Source organism: Nicotiana tabacum, chromosome 2 (assembly GCF_000715075.1).
Source record: "Nicotiana tabacum cultivar K326 chromosome 2, ASM71507v2, whole genome shotgun sequence".
Classification (NCBI taxonomy): Eukaryota; Viridiplantae; Streptophyta; class Magnoliopsida; order Solanales; family Solanaceae; genus Nicotiana; species Nicotiana tabacum.
In genome coordinates this window covers 2,787,490-2,798,069 of record NC_134081.1, presented here as the reverse complement: position 1 = coordinate 2,798,069, position 10,580 = coordinate 2,787,490, and the positions used below count along the sequence as shown (strand labels likewise).

At 36.6% G+C, this 10,580-nt stretch overlaps 1 protein-coding gene across 1 annotated transcript; it reads left to right on the top strand.

Moving 5' to 3' along the window:
* The first annotated feature begins 2,033 nt into the window (after positions 1 to 2,033).
* On the top strand, positions 2,034 to 2,597 carry LOC142173853 (uncharacterized). The gene has a single exon (XM_075239728.1). It carries the CDS (start codon positions 2,034 to 2,036, stop codon positions 2,595 to 2,597), a length of 564 nt encoding a protein of 187 aa, XP_075095829.1.
* The last annotated feature ends 7,983 nt before the right edge of the window (positions 2,598 to 10,580 follow it).

Sequence of the window (10,580 nt, the reverse complement as noted above, 5' to 3'; positions counted from 1 at the left end):
CCAATAAGCTAACAAACTTTCTCGTAGCTCCAACTTATATAAATATATCATTAAATCGCCGCATATTAAGCATTAATTTTATCTGACTAAGCAACCAAAATCGGATTGTTTTTCAGTTGGTGGGAATAGTGAAAGAAAGAGAAAGGAAGCACCAGAAGATAAGGGAAATCAGCGGGGCAGAGGTTAAATTTAGAATACTATTTTGTTTGTCCTTTAGCCGGTAAACACAACAACAACAAATAAAAAAAAAGTGTAATTCCCTATCTTGAGAAGTCAGAGAGGTTATGTTTTCGATAGACTTTCGACTCAATGAAAGATAAAAAAAGAAGATTTTTGTACAATAAAAATGCATCTGGTTCGTTTTTTCTGAAATAATTTTTTAGCAGAAGTCTTGATTTATTCGGGCTAGTAATGTAATCCAATTTATGCAAACTCTTGATTTGATGAATAAATAAACATGCTACTCATTCAACCTGCTCCATTTTTAGAATGATTTACAAAGGTTATACATTTATAAATGACAAACAAATTAAAAATTTATAGTATGTTTAGTTTGAATATGGTATTCCAAATTAGTATATTATGTATCATGACTATGTAATTATATATTTCTCTATCTATGTTTTATATAATTCCGTTTATATGAAAGTATAGAGCCGTCTCTTCCTAATAGCAGCATATTTAATTTTATTGTTAAAAAATTTGGAAATTATAATCTCTAAATTCTATTTATAACCTCGAATACTTATATATAAACCAATTAACATTTGAAGGAATTCAGATGAAAGATTGAATAAATAGTTTGGAGTGATGAATTGAGAAATGAAAATATTTATCAAGAAACAAGGATATCAAAACGGAAAAATAATCAGTACAAAATAGTTGCCTTTCTAAACTTAAAGAGAAAGTAGCATCTGATATGTTTATCTCAAACTTGTTGTCACATTTATTTCTCTGAGAATGAAAAGAGTACATTTTGACATCCTCGTATGATTTTAACATCTTTATTTATCATTTAAAAATTAGAAAATTTAAAATCAATTCATTTTGATCCTCAAGTAAAAGTGTAGCTTTTAATTTTATAGTACTTTTTTAAAAAATCTTTATAGCCTTTCAATTACAACTAAATCATCATTTTCCTATTAATTCTACTGGAAAAAGTAAGAATTTTATACGACAAATTAAAATGAAATAAAAAGAAGTGCAATCCAAACCCACAAAAAGGAGAGCTAGACCTCTAGGTGTGACATTGAAAGACCCAAAGTGGGGTCCACGTGATAAGGAAGTGGCAGCTTCGAAAACGTGTGGCTTGTAAAATGAGTTTGCCCCTACTGAAGTATACATGTTGACCCCAAGCTCCTCAAACTGTGGCTTATATATAAGTCGAATATAAATACTGTATTATAATGTGTAAGTGTATATAAATATTACTACAAAAAAATTATTGGCTATTTGGGCATAAACTGAAAAATATGAATGCGTAGGTGCATTATATTTTATTGGGATGTATATTTTTGAATATTCCCCTTTGATTTAACTATATAAATATTTTTACCGTGACAAACAGATAAATTTTAATATATTAAACTTGGGAATTGTTAATCAGCAGCAGTTAATCATAGTCTAATTATGATGTAATCTTAAACTATAGTTAGAGAGTTAGTTAGTTGTTAGTTAAGAAGGCCAATTAGTTTGTTATAAATAATGGACCTATGTACAATTTGTCTTCTTCTTCTTCTTCTTCTTCTTCTTCTTCTTCTTCTTCTTCTTCTTCTTCTTCAGAAATGCAACGGGCCTTTCTCTGATTCCTTCTCTTTTTCAAGATTCTTCTTCCTCTTCTTAGCTTAGATCTCATTTACATGGCAACTAACATGGTATCAGAGCCACTAGTTGAAATCTAAGCAAATTGCGAGCAAATCTAGCCTTCTCGGTTACTTCAATTCTGCAATTGAGTGCTGAATTGAGCTAGAGTAACCTTTGGTTGAAGCTAGGGTTTGTAAGCCTCTTACTTTGAAGCTATTTCTCGGTCAACAATGGAGATTGAAGATGAACACATTAGCGCGACCTCAACTACTGGCAATTTCACTGCTGGAACTGCTACTTTTCCCACCATCGATCACAACCACCCTTTGTACCTGCAACCAACAAACACACTAGGTAGTTCTCTGATTTCTCTTCAACTTACTGGATCAGACAATTATGCCTTGTGGAGTCGTGCAATGAGAATTGGCTTGCTAGGTAAAAGTAAACTAGGTCTTGTCGATGGGAGATTTCCTAAATCTAAATTTGAGCCTGAACTTCATGATCTGTGGGAGAAAGTTAATGCTATAGTTCTCTCATGGATAATGAATGTTGTGAGACCAGAATTGTTGAGTGGTGTATTGTATGCGTCTAGTGCTCATAGAGTTTGGGAGGATTTGAAAGAGAAGTTTGATAAAGTAAATGGCTCGAGAATACTCTATTTGCATAGAGAATTTCATACACTGACCCAAAGGACTATGACTGTAACTGACTACTTCTCATGGCTTAGAGAGCTGTGGGATGAGTTTGATGCTCTCATACCTTGTCCTAGCTGTCCCTACCCTGAATCTAAATAGTATGCTCAACATTTTGAGTATCAAAGACTTCTTCAATTTCTCACTGGGTTGAATGAGTCCTATTCTCAATCAAGGAGTCAAATCATGATGATGTCACCTCTGCCAAGTATAAACAAAGCCTACTCTTTGTTAGTAGATCAGAAAAGTCAAAGAAACCTCACAAGCACAACACAAGTTGCTCAGGTCACTGAAGATTTAGAAAGTACTGCCCTATATAGCAGTACGAATATGAATAATGCTGGAAATTATAAATCCAAAAAGAGTCAAGTTCAGTATGAATACTGTCACTATAAGGGACATACGAAAGAGAATTGTTACAAATTGATTGGATATCGTGCTGATTTCAAAGCCAAAAGGAAAAGGAATTAGTACAGAACATTATGCCAATTATGCAGGCAATGCAGAAATTTCAGGTGCAAAGAGATGCAATATGACTACTAACATGGCTCTTACTGTCAATGGATCATCTAGTTCAGGTACAACACAACAAATGAGTCAACCTGCTCTCTTCCAACATATGTCACATCCAGCTCCTGTCTTTACTCCTGAGCAGTACCAACAAATTGTTCAGCTACTTTCAAGAGGAAGTTCGGAAGAATCAGACACATCCAACAAAGTTGCTGCAGCAGGTATTCTAAACCATGTGAATGCTTTTATGTCTCAATGTGTCAATAGTAAGTGGATAGTTGACACTGGGGCTTCAAATCACATGACTTCAAGTTTAGAGATGTTACATACTCACAGAACACTTCCAAATACAGAAGCAAACAAAGTACATTTGCCTACTGGAAATGTTGTGTCAATGTCCCACACAGGTTGCACTTTTGTATTAAGTAACCAAGAGATCTCTAATGTTCTGTACATTCCTAACTTTAAGTTCAACTTACTGTCAGTCTCAGAACTCACTAAGGAGCTAAAGTGTATGGTTGGATTCTTTCTTGACTTCTATATTTTTCAGGACCTCTTCAGTGGTCAGGTGAAGGGGATTGGTAGAGAAGAACATGGACTGTACATTCTGCAAGGAGGTATTCCAAAACAAGATCTATATCAGGCAACAAATAAGTGTACTAACCCAATAAACACTATGTCAGTCTCTTCATGTACTTCTGGTTCTAATACTTTGTGGCACAGAAGGTTAGGACATGCTCCTTTAGATATAATAAAGAGAGTAGAAGTACTAAACAAACTCACAACAGCTGATTCTAGTCATTGCACTATTTGTTCTATAGCCAAACAAACCAAGTTGCCCTTTCAGCTAAGCAGTACTACTACAAAATCAGTGTTTGAACTAATTCACTGTGATATATGGGGACCCTATAAAGTGCCCACATATGATGGTAAGAGATATTTTGTTACCATAGTTGATGATTACACAAGGTATACTTGGATTGTTTTGTTACAGTATAAGTCAGATGCTATTGTAGTTCTAACAGACTTTCTTAATCAAGTAAAGAATGTTTTCTCTACTACTGTAAAGTTTCTAAGAACTGATGAAGTGAATTATTTAGTACTGAATTTAAGAGTCTGATGTCTAATCTTGGTATTTTTCATCAAAGCACATGTGTCTATACACCCAAACAGAATGGGTGGCAGAAAGGAAAGACATGACCATCTTGGAAATAGCTAGATCACTCAGATTTCAAGCTGCTATACCTTTAAGATTTTGGGGAGAATGTGTTGCTACTGCAGTATACTTACTTAATCGACTGTCTTCTAAAGTTGTTGGATACAAATCACCATTTGAGATGCTGTATTTGCATCCTCCTTCATTGTCTCATCTCAGAGTTTTTGGTTGCTTATGCTATGCCACCAGTCCTCAAGTGCTGGATAAGTTCTCACCCAGAGTAGTACCTGGTGTGTTTCTGGGATACTCGGTCCACTCATAAGGGGTATTTGTTGTACACTCTGCATTCAAAAATATTCATAGTCAACAGGAATGTTGTGTTTCAAGAGAATATTTTTCCCTTCAAGCATGCTACATCTATTGGAAGTCCTGTATTTCCTATCCTAGACTTGCTATCTTCTACTCTGAGCAACATTACTCCCTCTTCTTATACACCACTAGCAACAGAGGTGTCCATTGACACCAGTTCAAATCAGTTGCATGCAGACTCCTCTCAAAGAGCTCCTCATTCTGCAACAATCTCAGAAGAAGCTGTCTCTATGATCCCTTTTGCTGTTGATCAATTGCTTGATACTAGTCAAAATGCACATGTGTCTTCTCAACAAGCTGATGAGCCTCTTGCTGAACACAGAAGGTCATTTAGACCAAGTAAGCCACCTCTGTGGTTGCAAGACTATGTCACCACCTCCAAAGGCTCTAAGTGTAATTATCCTATATCTTCCTATGTGGACTATTCTTCTATTGCTCCATCATATAAGCAAGTCCTTGCAGCCTATTCAGCTCTCTCAGAACCAGCTTCCTTCAAAGAAGCAGCAGTTGATCCTAAGTGGATAACATCAATGAAGTTGGAGATTGCAACTCTTGAGGATAATCATACTTGGAGTATTGTAGATTTTTCACCTGGGAAGACTCCTATTGGTTGCAGGTGGGTTTACAGAATTAAGTACAAAGCCTCTGGTGAAGTAAAAAGGTTCAAAGCTAGGCTAGTGGCTAAAGGCTACAGCTAGAAGGAAGACTTGGATTATGGAGAAACTTTCTCCCATGTGGCCAAGATTGTGAGTGTTAGATCTGTTATTGCCCTAGCTGCTTCAAGACAGTGGTTGATTTGTCAAATGGATGTCCACAATGCCTTTCTCAATGGAGATCTTAGTGAGGAAGTCTATATGCAATTGCCTGAGGGGTTTGCTAGACCGGGGGAAACTAATAGGAAGGTATGCAAACTACATAAGTCCCTTTATGGACTTAAGAAAGCACCTAGACAGTGGAATATGAAGCTGACAGAAGCCCTGCTCAACATGGGCATTCAACAAAGTCACTATGATTACTCTTTGTTCATAAAGAAAGCTGGGGATGATATAGTTGTCATATTGCTATATGTTGATGATCTTCTGATTACTGGGAACAACCAACAACTATTATGCAGTACTAGATCAAACCTCAAGAAGAAGTTCAAAATGAAAGATCTAGGAGAACTTAAGTTCTTCTTATGGATTGAGTTTGCAAGGTCCAAAAGAGGAATTCTTCTGTGCCAAAGAAAATATGCCTTAGAGTTGATTTCTGAGTTAGGTTTGAGTGGTGCAAAGCCAGCTGGAACACCACTAGAGCTGAATCAGAAGTTAACTTCAGTAGAGTATGATAATTACTTCAAAAATGACAACACCCATACAGATGAAGGTCTTGATAATACTGGTGCTTACCAAAAACTCATTGGAAGATTGTTGTATCTCACTATGACAAGACCTGATATTGCATTTGTAGTTCAGGTTCTTAGTCAGTATATGTATTGTTCTAAAAGGTCTCACATGGAAGCAACATTGAGAGTTGTAATATACATAAAAGAGGCTCCTAGCTTGGGCTGTTCTTGCTTGCAAAGTCTTCAAATCAACTAAGTGCCTATTGTGACTCAGACTGGGGGGGGGGAGGGGGCATGTATACAAACTAGAAGATCAGTCACAGGGTATTTGGTAGAGTTTGGAAGTGCATTGATATCCTGGAAGTCTAAGAAGCATAGTACTGTGTCTAAAAGCTCTGCTGAAGCCGAGTTTAGAAGCATGGCATCGTGTGCAGCAGAAGTTACCTAGCTAGTAGGACTGTTCAATGAACTTGGTGTTAAAGTTGAGCTTCCTATAACTCTGGTGTGTGACATCAGAGCAACAATTCAAATTGTAGCAAATCCAATCTTCTACGAAAGGATAAAACACATAGATATAGATTGCCACTTTATGAGAGAGAAGTTGAGTCAAGGTCTTCTAAAGACTGAATATGTTAACATTGAAGATCAACTAGCAGATATACTTACTAAAGGTTTGGGAAGATCTCAACATGAGCATCTGCTGAACAAGTTGGGGTTGAAGAATATGTATCAACCATCAACTTGAGGATGGGTGTTAATCAATAGTAGTTAATCATAGTCTAATTATGATGTAATGTTAAACTATAGTTAGAGAGTTAGTTAGTAGTTAGTTAAGGAAGTTATTTAGCTTGTTATAAATAGTGGACCTATGTACAATTGTCGTCTTCTTCTTCTTCTTCTTCTTCTTCACAATGAGCCTTTCTCTGATTCCTTCTCTTTTTCCTCTTCTTAGCTTAGATCTCATTTCCATGGCAGCTAACAGGAATGTTGAAAGAATACATCAAACAAAGAAAAAGAAGTACGTCGGATCTCAATTACAGTGACAAAGAAAAACGAAAGTACGTCAGATCTTTGTATAGATGCATCGAATAAGGATGGCACCATATGACCTTTCGAGTTTGATCACGCATACATATATTTAGGTAATCTTAAAAAAATATAATATAATTATATATGGTCTAGGGAGAGGAGTATCCCTCCACCTAGATACACCCATGTGAATGGGATCCCTTCACACTCTTTCGAGCCTTGTGAACGAAAACATTCTGGTAGGGAGTGTTTCTCCCTTAAAACAGCCTTATGCGATACGAAGTTGGATTAGTCAAGTCAATAAAATTCAAAAATGAGATGGATATACCTTAAAGAAAGAAAGGAATAATCCCAAAGTATTTTTTTTTGTTTGTTGCAATCTTGAAAATGTTGTTCAACAACCTCAAGTCGACTAAAACCTATTTCAGTCTAAGTTAACTCTAGAAAGTTAATTAGACAAAATGAGAAAAAGAAGAAAGATCATGTCTTACATCTTTTCTTTTGTTTTTTTCTTTTCTGAACATAACTTTTGATTTTTCATGTTGTACTTTCTCTCCTATTAATAATTTCATTGCCGATTCATGTTGACAGGAAAGCACGTGTCGAGATATTTAAACTCTTTTTCTTTTTAAATTTTATTAGTTAATCATACAATATTATTATTCTATTTGGCGAAGCTTCTTTTTAGTCAAAAGTAATTTTTTTAAAGTTTGGCCAAGCTTTTAAAAGGAAAAAACGCTTTTGAGTAGAAGTAGAAGTAATTTTTAAGACGCAGAAAAGTATGTTGAGAAAAATACACTTAAATCACTTTTTAAAGCTTGAACAAACATTAATTACTGATCAAAAATATTTTTTATATTAATAAATAAAAAATAATATTATTTCTCACCAAAAGTATTCTATTGAAAAGTATTTTAGAGGAAAAACTCTTTTCAAAATTAAGTTGATTGTAGAAGTTTGGCCAATAAAAGTATTTGAATTATGCTTCAAACATGAATTTCACGTTTCTTTTAATAAGTAAACCTTAGGAGACCATGGATACACGAGATGAAGGTTGTGCCTTAAACATATCATCAACTACTGAAATTCCCAACTCCCAAGGGAATTAAACAAATAAGAGGAGACCAACAAGCAGTAAGGAAAATGAACGCGATCTCAGTTTCCAGGAGCAAAGGGAAGGAGCATGCATCATAGCAATTACAGGAACCAATGCCTGCTCCCAAGCCAAACGAAGTCAACCAGGAGGAGGAGGAGGAGGAGGAGGAGGAGGAATCCTATCGGTAACAAGATGTTTCCAAGTACCAGAAGAAACAGACGCAACAAAGTCCACTGCGGAAGAACTTGAACAAGTTGCGTTGTTCGAAAAGTTTTTGGAGAGAAAGTTCCATTTGGGAATAGGACTAAACCCTGAGCTCAGGTCAGGGTTCATAGAATTTCTTAAATTTAACGTTGACTGTTTTGTGTGGTCACATGCAGATATGATAGGTATCCCACCAGAAGTGGCCGTGCATAATTTAAGTCTGGACCCTAATATCCCTCAGGTGAGGCAGAAAAAATGCCCTATTGTCGAGGTCAGAAACAAATTCGTCAAAGAAGAGGTAACTCGTTTGCTTAATATCGGTTTGATCCGAGAGCTAAGGTATCCTGAGTGGCTAGCTAACGTGGTAGTAATTCCCAAGAAGAATAAAAAAATTTCGCATGTGCGTGGACTATAAGGATCTAAATTTGGCGTGCCTTAAAGACTCGTTCCCATTGCCAAACATTGATCAAATAATTGATGCGACGGTGCGTGCACGAGTTAATGAATTTCCTTGATGCTTATTCTGGGTACAACCAAATCAAGATGAACTCGGAAGATCTAAAAAAATCTTCGTTCATAACGAACTTCGGCACATATTGCTATAATGTGATGCCTTTCTGTAATGACTTGACTAGTCATTTTACTTTCTAGAACCCCGTTCCCCTAAATAAGACTCCCCATATGTGCTTTTACTGTTTTATGACTTGCGAGGATGGTTAGTTCGAGATTTAGAAGGGTTCAGGTTGAATTTGGTACACTTGGTTCCTTAAAGTTGGCTTAAAAGACCAAGTTTGACTTTGGTAAATATTTTGATTAAACGACCTCGGAATCAAGATTTGACGGTTTCAATAGGTTCTTATGATGATTTTGGACTTGGGCGTATGTTCGGACCAGGTTTTGGATGACCCGGGAACGTTTCGGCGCCTAATATCAAAAGCTGGTTCTTGAAGTTCTTTAAATTTGGTTTGAAGCGGATTTTGGTGTTGTCGAGGTCCAAATAGAATTCCGAGATCAGAAATAGTTCCATAATGTCATTTTAGACTTGCACGCAAAATTTGGTGTCATTCCGAGTTGATTTAATAGGAATCGGACGAGCGGAAGTCTTTTTAGAAATTTTTGAGTTCATGAATCAATTCATGCGTTTTGCGTCCGAATCGTAGTATTTGATGTTATTTCCATGTTTTGATTGCTCGAACGAGTTTGTACGAGGTTATTAGACTTGTATGGGTAGTTGGTATGGGGCCCCGGGGGCTCGGGTGAGTTTCAGACGTGTGGAAGGAGTTGAAAACACTCCAGTTTTTTGGTGTTCTTGGAAGCTGATGATGTAGGTCTCGCAAATGCGAGAATATGTTCGCATTTGCGAGTCTCGCATTTGCGAGAAAGGCTTCGCATTTGCGATGAAGCCTGGTCTGGACCTAGTTCCCAATTACGAGAGAAACAATCGCATTTGCGACCCTAGCGCTGATCGCATTTTCGATTCCTTTGTCGCATTTGCGACCTGGACGGGGGAAAAACCCAGTTTGCATTTGCGATGATTTTGTCGTATTTGCAAACCAGATGTCGCAAATGCGACATCTGAGACCTGTGCACAACTCATTTAATGCGGGACTTAGGCCATTTATTTCATTTCACTTCATCTCTTGGGCAATGTTTGGAGCTTTTGGAAGGGGGTTTTCACCTAGCACTTTGAGGTAAGTAATGTCTATACAACATGAGTTAAATACATAGATTATGGGTAGATTAACATGTGAAAATTGGTGAAATCAAAGGGTTTAGAAAAAAATCTAGGTTTTGGATAAAATTGAGATTTGACCACAAAAATGGTTATGGTATTTGATAAAAATCATATATTTATGTTCTTAAGGTTATGGGTAACAACTTTCTTCGAAAAGTTTCGGAATCCGGGCACGTGGGCCCGGGAGTGAATTTTAGGAGTCTAGCATTTTGGGTTGGGTAATCACTTTAATAGTGGGGATATGAACTTTTGAGCATAGATTAATTAATTTAGATAATGTTTGACTAGTTCCGAGTCGTTTGGCACCGAATTCGGAGGTTTGAGCACATTCTTGAATCGGGAAGTGAGCCTTGAGACGAGGTAAGTCTCTTTTCTAACCTTGTAAGAGGAAAATTTCCCCATAGGCAAATTAAATAATGTATGTGACTATTTGTGGGGGAGCTACGTACGTACGAAGTGACGAGAGTCCATGCATAGCTACTATTTATGCTAAGTCCGGGTAGTGTAGGACCCCTATCAAGCTATATTTGAACAATTTGTGCCTTTACTTGTCAATTGGAGTACTTAAATCGTAGTTCCATAAATTGTACAAAGATTCCAAAGGGATAAGTTTCCACTCATTTGAGGTTATAACTAGAACACTTAACTGTTATTGAAAAACT

Coding starts and splice junctions, on each gene's coding strand:
- LOC142173853 (XM_075239728.1), top strand. CDS start 2,034: ATGGAGATTGAAGATGAACACATTAGCGCGACCTCAACTACTGGCAAT.